Source organism: Heterodontus francisci, chromosome 2 (genome assembly GCF_036365525.1).
Source record: "Heterodontus francisci isolate sHetFra1 chromosome 2, sHetFra1.hap1, whole genome shotgun sequence".
In the NCBI taxonomy this organism is placed as follows: domain Eukaryota; kingdom Metazoa; phylum Chordata; class Chondrichthyes; order Heterodontiformes; family Heterodontidae; genus Heterodontus; species Heterodontus francisci.
Genome location: NC_090372.1, coordinates 27,728,530 through 27,751,525, shown reverse-complemented (window position 1 = coordinate 27,751,525; position 22,996 = coordinate 27,728,530). Strand labels below are relative to the sequence as shown.

Here is a 22,996-nt window from a genome sequence, read left to right as displayed (position 1 = left end):
TTGCAGCTATTGAAAAAACTGTGAGATATGAGGGGCTAAATTTTCAGGACCCCACCCACCCTCTGTCCCGGAAGTCAGGAACGGAGGTGGGGTGGCCCCGAAAATAGCAGCGCCGGGCGGCATGTCAATTTCCAGATGCTGATCCCAGCACCAGCAGTAATGAAGATGGAGGGAGGGCAGGGCAGGACAGGACAGGAATCCCACTCTCCTCCCTATTGAGGCCAATTAAACCAGTTAAAGAGCTTGTCAAGGGGTGACCTTTAAATTCTTAACGGGGCAGACAGGTTACGCAAGCCTTCAGAAACTGACCAGCTGAAGGCAGGCAGGTGAAGAGTAGGGCATCATCCCAGCCTATGAGAGCCAGTGGGACAAAGGGTGCATTGTCCAGGTGGCAGGGTGAGTGGGTTCCTAGTACCCGGGCTTTGAATAGGGTCAGCACCTCCTTGCATTGTGGAGGCAGGAGATCAGGAGGAAAGGCTACTAAGGACAATTCGGCGGCCACCTGTCCAGAAGGAAGGCTCCAGCTGGTAATGGGGGTATGACTGTCAGATTTTGGGCAAAACCCTCCGCAGGAAGGGCAGAACCCCAAAGGGAGAGCAAAGAAGGGCAGGAAGCCAATGGAGGCCAAACCCTCAACACAGATTGACTGCCAAAGACAGAACTACCTGCAGAAGTCTGAGAGCCAGTGCCACAGGAGACTGCAACTCTCCAAGCAGATGGTCACCAACATCTGTACCCTCATCGGCAAAGATTTGCACCTCGCAGCACTGGTCACCATGCCCTGCCAGTGGCTGTCAAAGTAACTGTGGCCTTGAAATTCTTCGCTCCTGGCTCTTTCTATCGATCAGCTGCAGGCCTAGATGGCATTTCACAAACGGCTGCACACCACTGCACGTTGCTGGTCAATGATGCCCTCTTTGCCAGAGCTGGACAACACATCCATTTAACAATAGACATGGCCTTGCAATACATAGGGCAATGGGTTTTGCCTCCATCGTTGGATTCTCACAGGTGCAGGGTATCATCAATATCATCAATTGCTCCCATGTGGCCTTCAAGACACCCAGTGATTGGCCAGTGAGGTCCATCAACAGGAAAGGCTTCCACTCCCTCAATGTCCAACTAGTCTGTGACCACAACAAGAGCTTCCTCTATGTGTGCACTCGCTTTCCTGGCAGCTGCTATGACTCCTTCATCCTCCGTCAGTCCAGGCTGCCTCAGATCTTCACTCCAACCACCAAAGTGCATCAACGGTGCAGCAAAGAGGTGATACAACCAAAGCCACCTGCTTAGCAGGACAACCATTGAGCAGGTCATCAGGCTTCTGAAGATGCGATTCCGGTCCCTGGACTGGTCGGGTGGCACCCTGTAATACCCTCCTTCAAGGGTCTCAGTCACTGTGGTGGTGCTGCTGCACGCTCCATAACCTGCCCTCCAGAGAGGTGACGACCTCGAGGACAATGAGCCCTAGAAGGAGAGAGTTCATCTGGGGAGAAGCAGGAGCAGCGGCAGGACGCAGGAGAGGAGGAGGAAGAGGAGGCAGAGGGAGATGATGCTGAACAAGGAGCTGCCCCTGCTACACGATGAGGTAGACAACTCCTGCCACCCTCCAGAAAGAGGGCCTCCCTCCTCTCCCTCACGGCCTCCAGCATTAGATCCAGGTCGGCATTGATGAAGCGAGGGGCAGCCCTGCCCCGAGTGCCAGTCCTCTGACTCCCCTGTGACATCTCACTTCCCTCTGGTGCAGTGGAAGGCTTTAGCACAAACCACAGATTTCTTCCTCAGGACAACCAGCAGCCTCAGTGATGGCTGCCGTGGGGAGTCTAAATGAGCGCCACATGTCATCTGACACACCTCCAGTCCAGCTCCCACTGGCTCTAATTGGAAAGGAAACCTATCTTCTTATCAATTAAGGGCTTGGTGCTGTGAAAATATGAACTTTAATCAGTTTCCCACTGGAGGCAGGTTTCTGACCCCAAAACAGATCCAGCTCCTCTTTCCACACTTCACCGCCTGTCTACTGTAAAGCACACTAATGAACAGAGGTGACATGCTTCATTACCGGGAGTTAAAACGGGAACTTAACATAATTCCATTCAACCCATCAATAAATTTATGTAAGGCACTGGCAGAACTGATTTGCCATGGGGGAATGGGGACAATTTCTAACAATACATAAGACAGTTCCCTTGAAAATGTCAATCACAAATATGCAAAGATTAGCCAGCAAAGTACTAGGGATGAGGGATTTCAGTTATGTAGAGAACTAGAGAAACTGGGATTGTTCTTAGAGCAGAGAAGGTTAAGGAGATATTTAACAGAGGCATTCAAATCATGAAGGGTTTTGATTGCGTCAATAAGGAGAAACATTTTCAATTGGCAGTAGGGCCAGTAATCAGAGGTCACAGATTTAAGGTAATTGGCAAAAGAGCCAGAGGTGAATATGAGGAGAAGTCTTTTTTCACAGCAAGTTATTAAGATCTGGTGGGAGGAATTTCATGTTCTCCCCAGCGGTGAATTTGGAGTTGGGAAAAGCATAAAATCAGGTGGGATGATCGGGGGTGGGGGGAGGGTTCCTACCAAAATTTAGTTAGGGCGGGAAGGCCTGTGAATGGCCTTTCTGCTCCGCCTCCAATTGAGGTCGTTAACTGGGCAATTAATCCTCAATTAAGGGCCTCATCCCACCACCGCCACAATTAGCCATGCAGCGGACGGCCCTGTCACCGCACGGGAAGTATGGCACAAAAAACCATGTGGGCTGCTACCCAACTCTGGGGGAAGGGGAGGGCCTCGTTAAAAGGCAATTAGTGCTTTAACGAGGGACTCGGCATCAGGAAAGGGAAGGGCCCACTGAGAGCCAAACCCCTGCCCTTGCTAACGACCCCTACACCCCCTCCCTCCTGACCCCCACTCTATGAAACCCCTCCCACCCTGACCTACCTGTGCCCTGGGTCCAGTAACACTCCTCCGGCAACAGCCACCACCTCTGTGGTTCCTTCACTGTCGCTGGGTCAAAATCCTGGAACTTCCTTACTAACAGTACTGTGGGGGTACCTACACCCAGAGGACTGCAGCGGTTCAAGAAGGCAGCTCACAACCACCTTCTCAAGGGCAATTAGAGATGAGTAATAAATGCCAGCCTAACCAGTGATGCCCACATCACATGAATGAATAAAAAAAAACTTGACAAGTTCCTGTATAGAATTTTTATGATGTAATATTATGGGAGAGTTCATTGTGCTCTTACAGCAGCCACCAGAAACCTGGCAGGAAATGCTTTAAATAAGCATGTTAACAGCACTTGGCTGCTTCCTCTTCTCTGTCATCTCCCCTCCAGGTACTGCTGCAGGCCTGGCATATGTTGTCAAAAAGTCCCACTGCCTTGTTAACAGTCTTGTTGACAGCAGATTGGAAGTCTCATCTGAAGGGGCTTTCTTGACAACAGTTTCAGAATCTGAGTCATTTACTTTGTTTTTTGTCTTTCCATTTATCACACACTGTTGCTCTGGGTGAACATGGACAGATGTGTCAGTCAAGCCCTAAACAGACCACTTTGGAGAACTGCAAATTTCACGACAGGAAGCGATCATTTGGAGGAGAAAAAACCCCAAATAAAATAGACTCGTGAGAAGTAAAAATTGTTTGAAGATCATTGGGTGGGGGCAGATGCAGCCTTTATTGTCATAATGTGCCCTGAGCTTAAAAGGTTGAGGAGCGACCGAGTTGAGATGTTTAAAATGATAAAGGGATTTGACAGTTTCTCTCTATCTACTCTATCCCCTCTGGTGGGGGAATCCAGAACAAAAGAGCACAATCTTAACATTAGAGCCAGATCATTCAGAAATGAAATCAGGAAACATTTTTTCCACACAAATATTACAGATACCTGGAATTCACTCCACCACAAAGCTATGGATGCTGGAACCATTGAAAATTTTGATGGAATTTTATTAGGTTAGGGTGTCAAGGCTAATTTTGGGCTGGAGAGAAAGAGTGGCAACTGGATTCACCATCATTTGCCACATCCAGAACAGGGCACAAGGCAGAGCTCAGGAGTACAGTTCATGGCAGATTATTTCCTCCACTATGTAATTGCAACATTCAGCTGGTTACAGGGGATTTATTTATTTCAATGCAGTCTTTGTGTTATGACTTGTATTACTCTTTGTATCAGTATCAATTGCCTGGAAATGATTGTTGCTGCTGCTATTATGAAAACACTCAACAAACTGTATCAAATTCTTGCCTGCTGTTTTAATGCAGGTTATAACCCATTTAAGATAAATAGTGAATTCAATATGAGCAAGTTAAGTGTTCAAACAATAACATCACCAAGTCATAGTTCTCCTGTTTCCAAATGCAAGATATTTATTTTGAGTCTGAAATGTCTTTCTGAGAGGTCATGGTGAGATTACTAATATTCTCCTATTCTTTTCCCAGCTCCCCAGCAAATTTGGTGGGGACTGGCCCAATGAGATCACGCCCAATGAGGGCTGGTTTCTGGGCATAGTAAGACCCTTGTCTACAGCACGTGCTGCTTTGCGTTGTGCAGCAACGTAATTCAGCATTCTTTGAACTAACTGCACAGTACCTCACTCTGACTAAGTCTGAGAGGAGGGAGAGAAGGAAAGGTTCACAGTCAATGAATGAATTTTGAAGTGTAGTCATTATTGTAGACAAGCAGGGCAGCCAACTTGCACTCAGCAAGGTCCAACAAACAGCGAGGAGATAATCTACTTTAGATGGTGTTGGTTGTGGGATAAGTGTTGGCCAATGGAAAATGATCACTTCATGGGTGGCAAGTGAAAAAATATTTTTTGGACTTAAATCAGCAGTGAAAAACTAAAAGTGGTTAATCCCCAAATAAAAATGTATGTCCAACGATGATCAAAAAGTTATATTCCTTTATTATGTAAAGCAAATAATTTAACGTTTTTAACAGCCCATCTAAAGTGAGACCGTTTGTTATATTTGTACATGGAGTTTAATGTTGTTGATGTTTAGGTCCTACCCTATTGTTGATTAGGAGAGAATTCAATGCTGTTTCAGGGTCTTTTTGATCATCTGAGACTATCAGTATTGTGTAGTGCCCTAACTCAGGATGCTTAATGTCAAGAATGAGAGGAAAGGAAAAAAAGAGCTTTCATGTCCTGAGGATGTCCCAAAGCAGTTCACAATCAGTTAACTAATTTTGAAGAATCACAGATAAACACAGCAATTTGTGCACAGCAAGCTCCCACAAACAGTAACACAATAATGTACAAGGTCAACTCCCCTACTCTTGTTAATAACGCCATGGGATCTCATGCGTCCACTTGAACTGGCTGATGACACCTTAGTTTAACAGCTTCCAGAATACAGCACTCCCTCAGTACTGCACCGAAGCGTCAGCCTAGATTATCTGCTCAAATCCTGGAGTAAGGCTTGAAACAGTGACCTTTGAACTCGAGAGGAAGCAGGGAAAGACCAGCAGCACATAGAGTCACTAACTTTGATTGGACGTATTCCTGGACCTTCACGTGACCTTCTTCCTCCAACCGCCCCACCCAGTTAATTAACTTTATTCTCATCTTGAATATTTTATAACAAAAGTGTTCAAGGAAAATGAATATTGCACAATTTTTTTAAGGCTGCAATATCCAAGAGATTAATCAGGAATTCCTGGGGTCTCCAGGACAATCCTGAAGGCTTGGCAAGCCTAGCTGCACATCAAACACATCACTAGAATCACTGATAAGCATACACAGTAGAAAAGGCTTTGTTGCCTTATAACTTTTGCCAGGTTACTAAATATAGTTTTGCATGAAGTAATCACCTTGTTAATTGTAAGTCCTCCACTCTAACTGACAGAATTCTCTGGAGGAAAGCTGATGCAGCACAAACTCTTCCTAGTGGGCAGCATGCAGGAATTCTTCTGCTGCAGATGCTTTCAGAAATCGTTGATAAGGAGAGGGTTCAATGCTGTTTCAGGGTCTCTCTGACCACCTAAAACCATCAGCACTGTGTGGAGCCCCAACTCAGGATGCTTCATGCCAAGAATGAGAAGTGGATGAAAAAGAAGGAAACAGTTTTCATGTCTTTAGGACGTCCCAAAGTGCTTCATAGTTAATCAATTACTCAATCTCCAAACAACATTGCAAGAAATAAATTTAAAAATGCAAATGTAAAATATGCCTCACCTGAAGGGCCACGCTCAGATGTGCTGCCCTCCAGTAGCTAACTCAGTGGTCATTGTTTCTGTGTAAGATGAAGGTACATGAATTGTCTCTCACTCCTGGGATTTTACACCTGACATCTCTCCACTGTTGACGACCGCATTATAAATCCAATAGGTCTTCAGGCCTTGGGTCATAAAATCAATAATAGCATTTGGCTTACTCAATGCTCTACTACTTTACCCTCAAATGGCACAGGAACATAATTTACACTGTTCTCTCTACTATATGGAATGCCACTCAGTTGATTTAAGGCACTTGTCCAAATAAGTGGTTCAGATGATGAACAAGAAAGAAAAAATAAACAAAGAGAGAGAGACGGAGAGAAACAAAGGTAGGTCACATAGATATAGATTTTATTTCATGAGAACTGCAGAGTGTGGAAAATGCTATGCACTGTTAGGGACGGTACAATTTGCCAAAGGATCCTGAAACCATCAGCAGTCACTTCTTTGCTGAGGCACCAATGATTACCAATGATATTAAGTTGAGAATTTCAAGGGAAGAGAGAGAACTGGTCCTCATGGTAGACTCACTGACAATTCTAACTTCTGGAAGCACTTGACTGAAGCAATCTGTCAGGTAGCTAACACACAGCATTGTGCAGAGAGAAGTAAGTGGAATTACTCAGTTTTATTGGCCAGCTGCCGACAAATGGAAGATTTGAGCCATTTATCAGTCAAGATGTTGATCAGTCAAGAAGTGTGATCTACAGCAGAAGCATGTTTTGCTTACGAAAAATTACACATGTGCCCGCAAATGGTTCCCTAATCATTCTGTACTGTCAGCTTCTGCAGGGACTCAAATCCTGAACTGGTTGTTCTCAGGATTATTTAATTTGGTGACAAACGGAATGGGGCAAATTGTTTCAGCTGTTACTCATCTGCCCAGTAGAAAACTGTGGTTATCACCCTTGTCATTCTGATTTTCCTTTCATCTTCTCAATAATGTGCACTATTTTCCATTGTAGTAATATTGTGGTTGAGTGGCATGGTGATGTTGTTATAATGCAATGCCAGAAATGGAGTCAGCAGATTGCCAGACAAAAAGATATGCCAAAATGTCTTCTTGAAGAGGTCACAACTGGATTAGGAGTTCACCTTCCTCTTGCACCTTCATGAAAGGAAACAACTCCAACAGCCGAGCACATGAAGCTCTCTAATCAAGCGGTGCCATGACTAGATTCCTCTGTTTGTCAGAATGTAGATTAGTTCAGATCTTAGGAGTTCTGTGAATTCAGTCAAGTTACAGCAACTCAATTCTTTGAATTTTAAACTTTGATTTTCCAAGGACAGAAAGAGATCGTCACTCATAATTTGATTTAAGAGTTTCTAATTTATGAAGTGGGATATTGTATGGATAGCAGAGTAAATTTATGAATTTCCACTCCTGACATGAAGCATCAGATACCAAGAGTATGTATTGAGTACCTGGGTGCTGGATTCACTCTCCTTGCACCCTCCACTCCCATGATTTTACATCTCTCAAAATTACAGGAGAGTAAGTCATTAGCTGGAGGCCCCCTAAATTTCTGATACTTGCTCCCTGTTGACATTCCACACCAAGGGCTGGGCTTTAAGAGCCCACTGCCGATCTCGGTGGTGAATTCAAAAAATGGCAGACTGCACGCCCAAGAGCCGCCACTATTTCCCGCGCGGTGGCTTACTTAAATAGCTGGGGTGGCCCATCCCCCAATCACTTGGGGGGCAGGCTGTCCATCTCCGGAAATGGCGTCAGCTGCCTGTGTGCAGGCACTTTTAAAGGGCAACCAGCTCTGCCGGTCAATTTGAATTTTTAAAGATACACCCCTCCAAACTTTATTAAATAAATTTCTAAAGGCCCTTTCCCACCCCTCAATAACAATTATATTAACTATTTACCCTCCCCCAAACAACTTATCTTTGAAATCTGACCTTCCCCCACATCGACTGCACAAAGTTTGAAGTTCACCCCGTCCCACCATCCCCCACACCCATTACATTTATGTGACCCCGTTCCCCCCCCTCCCCCCGCACTGAAAATCTTAACTCCACCCCCTCAGCACCAGTGTCACACCGGCTTTCCCTGGACGGGGAATTGAAGGCGCGGGAGTGCCTGCCGCCGCGCCGAAGATGGCGGTGGGCCCAGAAGATTGAAGGTAAGTCTATTTAAATTTATGCATGTAATTAATTCAAATATTGAAATCCAGGTCCCGCCGCCCAGCGGCGGGGTGAGGGGGCCGCCACAGAGCCTCACCGCGCCAAGAGTATCGGGTCGGGCCCTCTCGACGCAGGCTCGGTAAAATCCAGCCCCAATAGTGGGAATGTGTAAAATCACCTCCAAGATCCAGAACTTTAAATTAGGTAAAATGCTATTTCAGTAACTAACCACTCAACTTCACCTGCAGCTGAGTGGGAAGAAGTCATATGTAAACACTGACCAAATGATAATGTTCTGTGTATGTTCCTCTTAGGTGTCAGTCGTGGATCAGTGGTAACACTTTAGCCTCTGAATCAGAAGGTTGTGCACTTAAGCCCCATTCCAGAGACTTGAGCACGAAATCCAGGCTGGCAATCCAATGCAGTACTGAGGGAATATTGCATTGTCGGCGGTGCCATCTTTTGAATGACACATTAAAAGCCTGATCTGCTCTCTCAGATGCATGTAAAAGATCCCACGCCATTACTTCAAAGAGAAGTAGGGAGTTTTCCCAGTGTCCTGGCCAATATTTATCCCTCAATTAACACCTAAAAACAGATTGTCTGGTCATTATCTGATTGCTGATTGTGGGAGCTTGCTGTGCACAAACTGGCTGCTGCGTTTCCTACATTACAACAGTGACTACACTTCAAAAATATTTAATTGGCTGTTAAGTGGTTTAAGATGGCCTGAGATCATGAAAGGCACTATATAAATGCAAGTCTTTTGTAAATTTTATAAATTAGCACTCCCAGCACACCAATTTAACATCTAGGAATGCAAATCACCAATTCAAGACCACGGTTTAGAACTTCCGCCTCAGGCTTGCTTGATTTTCAGTCCTTTTATTGCTGACTTCCACACCCACAATTGCAAAGCACTTCATGACACAAAGCTCTTTGATGGGAGTACCGATTGATCAAATCTACTCCCATTTTTAATGCATAATCTGTTTGGTTTGTATCTATTTGGTTATAATGTTATTAACAATGAACTTTAGTTCCCAACATTTCTCTCAGTATTTTTTTGTATAAACCGGGGCTAAATGGGTTAAATTAAGATGACAAATTGCATAGACTACACTTGTATTTCCTTGAGTACGGAAAATTGAAATGCGATCTAAGTGAAGTGTTTAAGATGATCAAAAGTTTTGATAGGGTGGAGAAGTCCCAAAAAAGGGTGAATAACCTAAAAATTAGAGTTAGGCCTTTCAAGGGTGATTTCAGGAAGCACACAAAGGGCTGTGGAAATCTGGAACACTCTCCCAAAAAACTATTGAGGGTGGGTGAATTGAAAATTTGAAGAGTGAGCTTGATAGATTTTTTGTTAGGTAAGGATATGGAATGAAGATGGGTAAATGGAGTATGGTACAGACCAGTCATCTATGTATCTTTCTCTGACTGCAAGGCTGTCTTCACTTGCCTAAAATAGTTACCAAGACTTAAAAGATATAAGTAATCTTGAGGACATGTAAAAATGAGCCTTTTCCACAGAGAATTCATATTAGCTTCTGCAAAGTCACTGATGTGTTTAATTTACCGAGTCGTAAGTTTAAAGCCTGCTACATCCTGCAGAGTGTCTTTTAATACTGATCTGGCATTTGTACTTTTATTGTAAGTTAATGTCATTTTAGTAATGCGTCCTAACCCAGAAATGCACATGAAAGGGAGGTGTCTGGTAACAGACTAGAGCAATATTTTTTTTCCCCATCAAAATAAATTATAGAAAATCTTTTCAACTTTTTTTGGGTTGTATGTGCTCAGGCACAATTTGCGTTTATAGCTAATGAAAGGTCATTGACCTAAAATGTTCACTCTGTTTCTCTCTCCACAGATTCTGTCTGACCCGCAGAGTATTTCCAGCATTTTCTATTTTTATTTCAGATTTCCAACATTCACAGTATTTTGCTTTTGATTTTATTAAGTTGTTGATTTTGGGGATAGTGACCATAACTCTGTAAGATTTAAAGTAGTTATGGAAAAGGACAAAGATGGACCGAAAATAAAGGTACTGCATTGGGGGAAGGCCAATTTTAAGATGATAAAACAGGATCTGGCCAAAGTGGACTGGGAGCAGCTACTTGTCGGAAAGTCGACATCAGATCAGTGGGAGTCTTTCAAAGAGGAAATAGTGAGAGTTCAGAGCCAACATGTACCCACTAAGGTGAAGGGTAGGACCAATATGTCCAGGGAACCCTGGATGTCAAGGGATATAGAGGATTGGATCAGTAAAAAAAAAAAGGAGGCTTATGGCAGATTCAGAGGGCTGAAAACAGTGGAGGCAATAGTGGAGTACAGCAAGTGTAGGGGGGGGGGGTACTTAAAAAAGTAATTAGGAGAACGAAGAGGGGACATGAAAAAACACTGGCAGGCAAGATAAAGGAAAATCCTAAGGTGTTTTATAAGTACATTAAGGGCAAGAGGATAACCAAGGAAAGAGTAGGGCCCATTAGGGACCAAAGTGGCAATCTGTGTGTGGAGCCAGAGGAAATAGGTGAGGTTTTAAATGATTACTTTTCATCTGTGTTCACAATGGAGAAGGACGCTGTAGGTGTAGAAATCAGGGAGGGGGATTGTGATATACTTTAACATATTAGCATTGAAAGGGAGGAAGTATTAGCTGTTTTAGCGGGCTTAAAAGTGGATAAATCCTCAGGCCCAGATAAGATGTATCCCAGGCTGTTATGTGAGGCGGGAGGAGATTACAGGGGCTCTGACACAAATTTTCAAATCTCCTCTGGCCACAGGTGAGGTAGCAGAGGATTGGAGGACAGCGAATGTGGTAGCATTATTTAAGAAGGTTAGCAGGGATAAACCAGGTAATTACAGGCCGGTGAGTCTAACATCAGTGGCTGGGAAACTATTGGAAAAAATTCTGAGGGGCAGGATTAATCTCCACTTGGAGAGGCAGGGATTAATCAGGGATAGTCAGCATGGCTTTGTCAGTGGGAGATCGTGTCAGACTAACTTGACTGAATTTTTTGAGGCGGTGACGAAATGTGTAGATGAGGGTAAAGCAGTTGATGTAGTCTATACGGACTTCAGTAGGGCTTTTGATAAGGTCCCACATGGGAGATTGGTTAAGAAGGTAACAGCCCATGGGATCCAAGGCAATTTGGCAAACTGGATCCAAAATCGGCTTAGTGGCAGGAGGCAGAGGGTAATGGTCGAGGGTTGTTTTTGCGAATGGAAGCCTGTGACAAGTGGTGTACCGCAGGGTTCGGTGCTGGGACCCTTGCTGTTTGTAGTGTACATTAATGATTTAGACGTGAATATAGGAGGTATGATCAGTAAGTTCGCAGAAGACACGAAAATTGGTGGTGTCGTAAATAGTGAGGAGGAAAGTCTTAGATTAAAGGACGATATATATGGGCTGGTAAGATGGTCGGAGCTGTCGCAAATGGAATTTAATCCTGAGAAGTGTGAGGTGATGCATTTTGGGAGGACCAACAGGGCAAGGGAATATACAATGGATGGTAGGACCCTAGGAAGCACAGAGGGTCAGAGGGACCATGGTGTACTTGTCCATAGATCACAGAAGGCAGCAGCACAGGTAGATAAGGTGGTTAGGAAGGCATATGGGATAATTGCCTTTATTAGCCAAGGCATAGAATATAAGAGCAGGGAGGTTATGATGGAGCTGTATAAAATGCTAGTTGGGCCACAGCTGGAATACTGTGTACAGTTCTGGGCACCACACCAAAGGAAGGAGAGGGTGCAGAGGAGATTCACCAGGATGTTGCCTGGGCTGGAGCATTTCATCTATGAAAAGAGACTGAAAAGACTGGGGTTGTTTTTCTTAGAGCAGAGAAGACTGAGGGGAGATATGATTGAGGTATACGAAATTATGAGGGGCATTGATAGGTTAGATAGGAAGAAACTTTTTTTTAGTGGAGGGGTTAATAACCAGGGGGCAGAGATTTAAGGTAAGATGCAGGAGATTTAGCGTGGATTTGAGGAAATTTTTTTTCACCCAGACGGTGGTTGGAATCTGGAACACACTGCCTGAAGAGGTGGTAGAGGCAGGAAGCATCACAACATTTGAGAAGTATTTAGATGAGCACTTGAAATGCCGTAGCATACAAGGCTACGGGCCAAGTGCTGGAAAATGGGATTAGAATAGTAGGTGCTTGATGGCCAGCACAGACCCGATGGCCGAACTCTATGTATAACTCTATGACTCTATGAAGTAAACGGGCTTGTTGCTTTGATGAGAAAACATGCTATTCAAACAGAAATATTAACTTTGGAATGGAACACTTATCCATTTAAAACATTGTAGATTTATTTTTTCTTAACAACAAATAATAGGAAAGATTTATAGTCAGTAGGCATAGCCTGCCTTAAAAGCTACTTTTTTAGTGGCAAATCTAATGTTTACCCTAACAAACTAGGAGGTTAGCTGATTAAGAAAACTTTTCTCTGGAAAAGAGTAGGTTAAGGGGTAACCTGATTGAGGTCTTTAAGATTAGGAAAAAGTTTGAATGTGTAGACGTAGAGAAGATGTTTCCACTTGTGAGGAGACCAAAACAAGGGACTATCAATATAATATAGTCACTAATCAATCCAATAGGGAATTCAAGAGAAACTTCTTTACCCACAGACTGGTGGGAATGTGGAACTCCCTACCAAAAGGAGTGGTTGAGGTAAATAGCATAGGCCCATTTAAGGGGATTCTAGATAAACACATAAGGGAGAAAGGAATAGGAGGTTATACTGATGGAGTTAGATGAAGAGGGATGGGAGAAGGCTCATGTGGAGCATAAGCACTGGCATGTATCTGTCGTGCTGAATAGCCTACTCCTGTTTCTATGTTCCTAACCAAAATGTTTCAAATATATAACAGTCATATAATGTGGTGCAGCTTGGACAGGGGTACCAGGTAGTGCCTGGTTGGAGCTTGGCAGCCATGATTTCTACATTGCAGAGAAATATACAGAGTCATCATCCAAAAATACAGGTATAATTGGTAGCGAAGAGAAAAAAGTCCAATTGACATCTGGGAACGCTGCCTAAACCTGGAGCAGTCTTTTCACATTTAATCCCTGACAGAGTTTCCTGCTATCAGGTCCAGGATAACAAAAACTGCAATACTGAACTGGAGCTGTACAGAAATATATCTGAAGAAGCAGCACGTGATTGTTTACAGAGCTAGAATTAAAGGAAAAATAAGGATGACTGGTGTGGATGAATGAACATTCACACTAGTGTAGCAACTGTGGCTCGATGGTAGCATTCTCAACTTTGAATCAAGAAGGCTGTGGATTCATGTCCCACTTCAGAGACTTGAACACATGATCTGCGTTGACACCTCTGTGCAACACTGAGGGAGGGCTGCACAGGCAGAGGTGCTGTCTTTTGGATGAGACGTTAAAACCGAGGCCCCGCCTGAGCTCTCACAAAGATGTAAAAGATCCCATGGCACAATTTCAAAGATGAGCAGGGAGTTCCTAGGGCTGTTAGTGCATAGGAAAGAAGCCCTGGGTTACAAATTCTATGGCCGTTCCTCCCAGTTTCCTCACGTAACTTTTGCAGGAGACCAGCAGAACCTTCCGGAGAAAAGGGCAGGAACGGTTCACACCATTTCTCCAGGTGTTCTGGCCTTTTTCCACCAGTGTGACAGCAGGAAGTCAGGAGAACTATCCCTGGGAATCTGAGGCCCCTCTCTTTATATTGGAGGGAGGAAGGAAGGATAGCTGAATAGTCTGTGAATCATCCGTTGTTGTGCGCAAGTAACACAACAAACTTTTCAGAATGCAGAGTTCAATTTCCACACCTTTTGTGCAGTGTTTTGGCAAACAACACCCCTCAAATAAGTACAAAGTGTAAAACAATATACCAGGGTGGCCACAAGATATTCCATTTGTTTTAGTTCACCCAGGTTATATTGTTTTATGTTTTGTAGTTAATGAAATCGAATTGCCCCTAGTGAGCAGAAGAGAACCCAATAATATGCCCAGAGGAGAAACTAGTTTATCAAGAAAATGGTACTGGACCTTTTTTGAAATGGAAGGTAAAACAAGGTGATCTGGCACATGGGCCCAAGCTGTTGAGGCCTTCCGCGACCGGTGGGCACCGCAGGGACTGGAGTGCATCGTTGACGCCGAGAATGGCATTTTAATTTGAGTTTTTTGTTTATTTATCTGGTTTTAATAAAGTTATTTTAAAACTGTAAATACGTACATAAAGGGGGCCTGAGGAATAAAGGTCCCCTCGTTGTGAATAATATAAAAGGGGCCTGGGGTATAAAGGGCCCCTTATAAAAAAAAAAGGGGTTAGATACAGAGTAAAGCTCCCTCTACACTGTCCCCCCCCCAAAAAAATGGGCCCAAGCTGTGTGTTGGGAATCAAAATTTGTCCAGTCTCCAATGTCTGGGACACCAAGATAGAGAATTCACGAATGTCACTGAGATATGAAGGACTCTAACAATTCACTAATCACCCTCTGCTCGCTGAAATATATTGGCTCCGGGTTCCCGAACACCTCCATTTTAAAATTTTCCTTCTCGAGTTCAAACCCCTCCATGACCTCATCCCTCCCTATCTCATAACTTCCTCCAGCCTTCCTGAGCGCTCTCTCAGAACTCTGATTTCTTCCAACTTTGGCATCTTGTGCATCCCTGATTTCCTTTGTCCAACCATCCCAGTGGCTATGCCTTCAGCAGTCGTGGCCCTAAGCTCTGTAATTCCCTCCCTAAACCTCTCCACCACCATCTCATGCTTTAAGATTCTCCTTAAAATCTACTTCTTTGACCAAGTGTTTGGTCGCCTGTTCTAATGTATTCTTCTTTGACTAGTTGTCAGTTTTTGTCTTAATAAACTCCTGCAAAGCACCTTGGGATACTTTACTACATTATAGGCACTTTATAAATGCTTGCTGTTGAAATATGAAGTTATCTGTCCTGGGAGTTACATGATTGAAATAATAATTTCCCCCTCACTAGTGGCCACCAATGATATCCCCACTGGCAAAACTAACCAGGGAACTACATTAAAAACCAGGCCTGCATATATCAGAGCACAGTCTGGAGTGTTTTCCAATATAGTAATACAGAATTAAGTAGGCTCCGATAAACTTTGTAATTTATGATTGTACCTTAACTCGACAATATGAACCACATTGGAGGTTGTATTCAGCAGTGGTCGATTAATGAAGTTTACTGAAGAGTTTTGATTCTGACACAACTAATACAAATAGAAAGTGCCCACCAGGCATACCGTTTTATGCCTCCACTCTCTTGACCTTGACATTTGCCAGCAAACTGGTTAGTCTTGCTTTTGCATATTTACTCATGACACGCTCTGCGATATTTAATTCACAAGATCACATATATCCCCAACAATTTTAATGGGGGGACAAAGAACTTTTTTCAAACTAAATCATAGCACTTAGAAAGAGTTATCCAATTAGTCTCACTCACCTGCTCCCTACCCATAACCCTATGTTGATTATGTTGAGATTTCACATTGTGTTGCTCAGTTTCCTTCCCTTTTCATCCTCCCTTCCCTGAATGTTCTGATGAACTGCCGTGCTACATAACAAATCACTTCTTCCTTTCTGAATAAACCTGGAGAGTATTGGGACAATTTTGGCCTAAACTTCCTGTTGGCAAACTGATGGGATCAGGTGCCGTGTTGGTTTAACATTGCCCATTTTACCATCCATGAAGGTCAATGAAGGATTATATTGGGCAGGATGTAAAAGTCAGTGAAGAGTAATATTGGGCAGGGTGTTAAAGTCAATGGAGAGTAATATTGGGCAGGGTGTAAAAGTCAATGGAGAGTAACATTGGGCAGGATGTAAAAGTCAATGGAGAGTAATATTGGGCAGGGTGTTAAAGTCAATGGAGAGTAATATTGGGCAGGGTGTAAAAGTCAATGGAGAGTAACATTGGGCAGGTGTAAAAGTCAATGGACAGTAATATTGGGCAGGGTGTAAAAGTCAAGAGAGAGTAATATTGTGGGCATTCCACCCGATCCTGTGGGTTGCCTGCACAGCAATTTAGGTTAAAATTACACTGAATGTTACTGCCTATTCAACAAATGTGGCATCACAGCCTCACGGATCCTGGCCGTGCAGATCCTGCCCCCTAGCCAATCCTCATACATGTCCTTTCCATTAGGGTCACCAAATAGTGAGCAGAGTTATAAACATGTTTTATCTCTCCCCTTTCCCTCACCTGCAGGTGCTGAGGCCAAATGTATAACCCAACTGATTGCCGAAGTTGAGATCAGCTACGACCTGGGATCTCCCTGGTTGCTTGTTTCAGTGTCAAAGTGGGCAGTGCAGTTACCATAAAGACATGAGGGAATTCAATCCCTCTTAAAAAGCTGGTACCCTTTCCAGTTAATCTAAATCCTACCGAGAATCACATTGTCAACAACTGATGTTCTCGTTGAGATAAGAATGCAAACAATGAATATGCTAAGGGCAGAAGACCCAAACTAACCAATTACAGTCACCAACTAAAAAATGCCTGTAACAACCTGTACATGACGGACGGCACAGTGGCGCAGTGATTAGCACCGCAGCCTCACAGCTCCAGGGACCCGGGTTCGATTCCGGGTACTGCCTGTGTGGAGTTTGCAAGTTCTCCCTGTGTCTGCGTGGGTTTTCTCCGGGTGCTCCGGTTTCCTCCCACAAGCCAAAAGACTTGCAGGTTGATAGGTAAATTGGCCATTATAAATTGTCACTAGTATAGGTAGGTGGTAGGGAAATAAAGGGACAGGTGGGGATGTTTGGTAGGAATATGGGATTAGTGTAGGATTAGTATAAATGGGTGGTTGATGTTCGGCACAGACTCGGTGGGCCGAAGGGCCTGTTTCAGTGCTGTATCTCTAATGACCTTTTCAGTATCTTCTGATAATTTAGAGAAGAGTGAATTGAAATGACCACAAGAGGGCTTTAGGACTACTAACCAAGATGTACAGTAGTTATAAAATATCACACTTTTCATAAGCACATGATGTTCTAAAGTGCTTTGCAGCCAATGACGTACTTTTGAAGAGTGATGACCATTGTAGTAGAAACCTGGTAGCTAATTTGCATACAACAAGTTCCTACAAACAGTAATGAAAAAAATGGCCTGATGATCTGTGCATGTGCCTGAGACTGTGAGAATGTCTGGCAGTGTGTGTGTGCCTGGCAGAGAGAGAGAGAGAGAATGTGCTTGGCAGAGATAGTGTGTGTTGTCTGTGCGCGCACGTGAGAGAGACTGGCACTATGTGAGCGTGTATCTGTCTGGCAGAGAGGCAGAGTGTGTGTGTATCTGGCAGTTACATGTGTGTGCATGCGAGCAAAAAAAAGAGAGGGAGAAAAAGTGAGAGACAGGCACTGTGTGTGAGGGAGGGAGAGAGATAGACACTATGTGAGAGAGTAAGAGACAGGCGCAAGAACATTGGAATATAGGAATAGGTATAGGCCAGTCAGCCTCTCAAGCCTGTTCTGCCATTCAGTTAGATCATGGTTGATCTGTATCTTAACTCCATCTACCCAACGTGGTTCCATAACCCTAATACCCTGATCGAACAAAAATGTATCAATCTCAGTTTTGACATTTTCAATTGACCTGGCCTCAACAGCTTTTTGGGGAAGAGAGTTGAAGATTTCCACAACCATGTTTGTGAGGAAGTGCTTTCTGACATCACCCCTGAATGGCCTAGTTCTAATTTTAAGGTTATGCCCCCTCATTCGAGACTCTCCGACCAAAGGAAATAGTTTTTCTCCAAATACCCTATCAAATCCTTTAATCATCTTAAGCATCTCAATAAGATTACCCCTTAATCTTCTATACTCAAGGGAATACAAGCCTAGTCTATTCCACCTGCCCTCATAATTTACCACGTTTAGCCTGAGTATCATTCTGGTGAATTTGCACTGCACTCCATCCAAGACCAATATATCTTTCCTGTGATGTGGTACTCAGAACTGAATGCAGTACTCTAGATGGGGTCTAACTAGTGCTCTGTACAGGTGTAACTTAACTTTCACCTCTTTGTAATTCATCCCTCTTGAGATAAAGTTTAACATTTAATTAGCATTTCAATTATTTTTTTTTGACCTGCCCACTATCTTTTAGTGATATCTGCACTTGGACCCCTAAATCTCTATGCTCAACCACAGTTCCCAGCTTCTCCCAATTTAGAAACTACTTGGATCTATCTTTCTTAGATTCACTGCAGATGACCTCATACTTTCTAACATTAAACTCCATCTGCTACTGTTTTGTCCACCACCTAATCTCTCAATGTCCCTGTTGCCATTTAATTTAATATTGTCAGCAAACTTAGATATATTTTTTTCATTTTCATTTTCGAGATACAACACTGAAACAGGCCCTTTGGCCCACCGAGTCTGTGCCAACCAACAGCCACCCATTTATACTAACCCTGCAGTAACCCCATAATCCCTACCACCTACCTACACTAGGGGCAATTTACCTATCAACCTGCAAGTCTTTGGCTGTGGGAGGAAACCGGAGCACCCGGCGAAAACCCACACAGTCACAGGGAGAACTTGCAAACTCCGCACAGGCAGTATCCAGAATCGAACCCGGGTCCCTGGAGCTGTGAGGCTGTGGTGCCAACCACTGCGCCACTGTGCATGGCTCACTACTCCTTCATCCAAGTAGTACAGATCCCTGGCAGACACCACAAGTCCCATTCTGCCAATTTGAGTACATAATCTACTATCCCTACTTTCTGTCTCCTACCTCCTAATCAATTTCCTGTCCATGTCAACAGGTTACCTACAATACCATGCACTCTCATTTTTGCTAACCGTCACCTACGTGGAACCTTGTCAAATGTCTTCTGGAACTCCATATAGATAACATCCATAGACGCTCCCTTATCTACCACCTCAAAAAATTTTAACTTGCTCTTTCCAAATCCATGCTGGTTCTCTCTGATCACCCCAGATTTGTCCAAATGCTCAGTCACTCTGTCCCTAATAACAGATTCTAGTAACTTTCCCACAACTAACTTTAGACTAATATGCCTATAATTTCCTAGTTTATCTCTCATCTCCTTCTTAAGTAATGGAGTGATAATGGCTGTATTCCAATCCAAGAGGACAATTCCTGAATTGAGAAAGTTTTGGAAGATTATGGCAAACGCACCAACAATTTCCTCATCTACTTCTTTTAATGTCTTGGGGTGAAACCTATGGAGATCTAGAGATTTGTCTATATTTAATCTCATTAGATTTTCCATCACTATTTTATAAGGACTTTAAACCTAGGGGGTGGGGGGCAGGGGGGGAGGGAAGGAGGGGGAGGGAAGGATAGGGGGCGGGTGGCAGGCGTCAGGTTAAAATAGCCAAAAGCTGAAAAGAAGGGATGAGTGCAAATTCCAGGTCACCAATAGTGTTAAAAGGTAAAAACTTCAGGTTCAGAAACAAATATAGGTAATAACAAAATACGTACCTGATAAAAATGATAAAAACAAGGAGTCTGATAAGTTAAAAATGTGTGTTAAAACATCAGGGCATCGGTCAGCACAGGGTCTAAAGTCCAAATAAAAGTTCAATACCCTAATCCACTTAGAGTAAGAAATAAAACAAGTGAATTAGAAGTAAAAATTCAAATTAAAGGGTATGCTGTAGTGAGGCCTGACTACAAAGCTGGGTATGACTGGGAGATAAATATTCCCGGTTATAAGGGTTATAGAGAACGGACAGGAAAGTGGAGTTGAGGCCAAAATGAGATCAGCCATGATCGTATTGAATGGCAGAGCAGGCTCGAGGGGCTGAATTGCCTGCTCCTGCTTCTAGTTCTTATGTTCTTATAGAAAGGGTAGGGCCATTGGAAAAGGAGAAGTAGCAATATTGACAAGGGACACTAGTATAGCATAAGAGGAGATATTAGTCAGGTGGGGCAGGCAGTGGAAACGCTAAGGGCAAAATTGAAGAAGATAAAAGAATGCAAGATTTTGGTGGGATTATGGTCCTCTAAATAGTAGTGATAAAGCAGCGGGATACATAAAAGTGGAGATCAAAGAAGCTTATCGCAAAAACAAAGCTTTAATGGCAGACTTAATTTTCACACAGAGTGGGATAAGCAACACCATTTCTTGCACTGAATTTCTCGAAAGTATTTGGGACAATTTTCTGGGAACAATATGTTCTTGAGCCAACAAGAGAACAGGCCAGTTTAGATTTAGACATGTGTAATCATAGGCTGGTTACATCACAGAAGGAGGTCATTTGGCCTGTCATGTCCATGCCAGCTCTCTGTAATGTGCCTGAATTAGTCAATAATCTAACAGTAAGGAACACCTACCTAATAGTGGCTATAATATGATAAAATTCATTGTCAAACCTAATTTAAATTTAGGTAAGGCTGATTTTGGAGGGATGAGGCAGGAATTGACCACAATAGGCTGGGCAGAACTGTTAAATTAAACTGTGGATGAACAGTTGGATGTGTTTGAAAAAGTATTTGGTAGAATACTATACATACCCCTAAAGGGCAAGAGCTCTACGTGTGCAATTAAACAACCTTGGTCAACAAGGAAAGTGAGAGCATAATACTGAAAGAGAGGGCTCAAACGAAGATGAAGAACAGTAGAGATCCAATGGATTGGGAGAGATATAAAGAACAGAAAAGGAATACAAAGGAAGTGCTAAGAGCCGCAAAAAGGGAATTCGGGAAAACGCTTGGGAGGGTCATCAAAGACAACACTAAATGTTTTTACAAATATATTAAAGAGAATCAGGGTGGCTAAAGGTCACAGGAGCTCCTTAATGACAGACACAGCTGATACTGTTATTGAAAATCAGGAAATGGCAGCCTTACTAAATTCCTACTTTGTACTGGTCTTCACATTAGAGGATGTGGATGAAGTACCAGAACTAAAAAGAAAACTAAAATAAATTAAAGGGAGGAACTAACCAAATTCAATAAATCTAAAAAGTATATGTCTGGCTGTAAGTGTATGTGTGTCTGGCAGGGTGTGTGAGTGTGTGTCTGGCAATGGATGAGAGAATGTGCCTGGCAGTGTGTGCCTGACATTGAGTGTGTGTGCACCTGGCAGTGTGTATGCGTGTGTGCCTAGCAGTGTATGTGTGTGTGCAAGTATGTCTGGCAGTGTAAGTGTCCGTGTGTGCCAGCGTGTGTGTCAGTGTGTGTAACTGCCAGTGTCTATCAGTGTGCCTGGCAGTGTGTGTGTATTTGCGATTGCCTGGCAGTGCCAACCCTCGATCCAGTTCCTCACTTACCCTGCCATTCCTGTCCCTTTCCATCACTTCCCATTCGTTCAGCTCTTGGCACATCAACTCCTTGAGTCCAATGGCATTGTTCATGGCACATGCTCGGTACAGGCTGAGTGGGCCACTTGTTGCAATCCCAGTCCCACTGCACATTGATTGCAGGTCAGGGGGGTAGAAGGAGTCATCTGACAAGATGCTGCGGGTGTCTGGCTCCTGGTCCCCATCCTCGTCCTCAGATCCGGGATCCTCCCATTCCTCCTCCTCCTCAGGCAGCTGCAGGAGGCGGGTGGTGCTGGGGAACATGGCAGTTGTCCTGCTTCTCCCATTGGCCTCTCCCTGTCTTGCCTCTGTCATCAGCAACATGTGGATCCGTCAGCTGCCTGTGGGGACCCCAGCAATGGAATGAAAGCCGTGGATGGGGTGGCCAAGGAATCCCACTGGAATCCTCCTGCGGTGGACCAGAGGTTGGGATGGTGCTGGGCCTCCTGGCTGGAGAACTGACAGGAGTCCCGCAGGTGAGTGGGAGTCCTGGACCAGGTGAGTGAGGGTCGAATTCCTGTGGTAGGGGTCCTGGGGTGTGGGGTTTGGGGTCCTGGGTCTGGATCCTGGGATGTGGGGCCTTGTGTGCCTGGAAATTGGGCTGTTGGGTTCCTGGGATGTCGGGGTCCTGGGATGAGGGGTTCGGGGTCCTGGGATGTGGGGGTAGGGATCCTGTGGTGTGGTGGTCGGGATGTGCGGGTGGGGTTTGGGTCCTGTGGTGTGGGGATTGGGGTCCCGGGATGTGGAGGTCGGGGTCCTGGGGTAGGGATCGTGTGGGGGTGGGGGGTTTGGGTCCTGTGGTGTGGGGGTCGGGGTCCCGGGATGTGAGGGGGTTGGGATCGGGGTCCCGGGGTAGGGATCCTGTGGGGTGGGGGGTTTGGGTCCTGTGGTGTGGGGGTCGGGGTCCCGGGATGTGGGGGGGGGGCGGTGGGGATGGGTCCTGTGGTGTGGGGGTCGGGGTCCCGGGATGTGGGGGGGGGGGGCGGTGGGGTTGGGTCCTGTGGTGTGGGGGTCGGGGTCCCGGGATGTGGGGGGGGGGGCGGTGGGGATGGGTCCTGTGGTGTGGGGGTCGGGGTCCCGGGATGTGGGGGGGGGGGGGCGGTGGGGTTGGGTCCTGTGGTATGGGGGTCGGGGTCCCGGGATGTGAGGGGGTTGGGGTCGGGGTCCCGGGGTAGGGATCCTGTAGGGTGGGGTGGGGGACTCCTTGTATCTCTCTGTATTCCGCGAGCTCCCTCTCACCGATCATCCTTCAGCCCCATCGCCTTGCAGTCGCTCCCCAACCCGGAGCCGCCGCTGTGCCGGGTCCGCTCCGGTACAAATCCGCTCCGCTTCTCACTCTCCGGGTCCGGGTCTCA

General features: G+C 44.8%; 1 protein-coding gene across 1 annotated transcript in view; it reads right to left on the bottom strand.

The window, feature by feature from the left end:
- The window catches only part of ankrd33ba (ankyrin repeat domain 33ba), a 43,664-nt gene extending 21,207 nt beyond the window's left edge, over positions 1-22,457 (bottom strand). Inside the window, exon 1 of the mRNA XM_068050102.1 lies at positions 21,612-22,457. Coding sequence (XP_067906203.1) covers positions 21,612-21,965 — 354 coding nt within the window. The 5' untranslated portion in view covers positions 21,966-22,457. The remainder of the gene's footprint in view (positions 1-21,611) is intronic.
- Between the last annotated feature and the right edge of the window lie 539 nt (positions 22,458-22,996).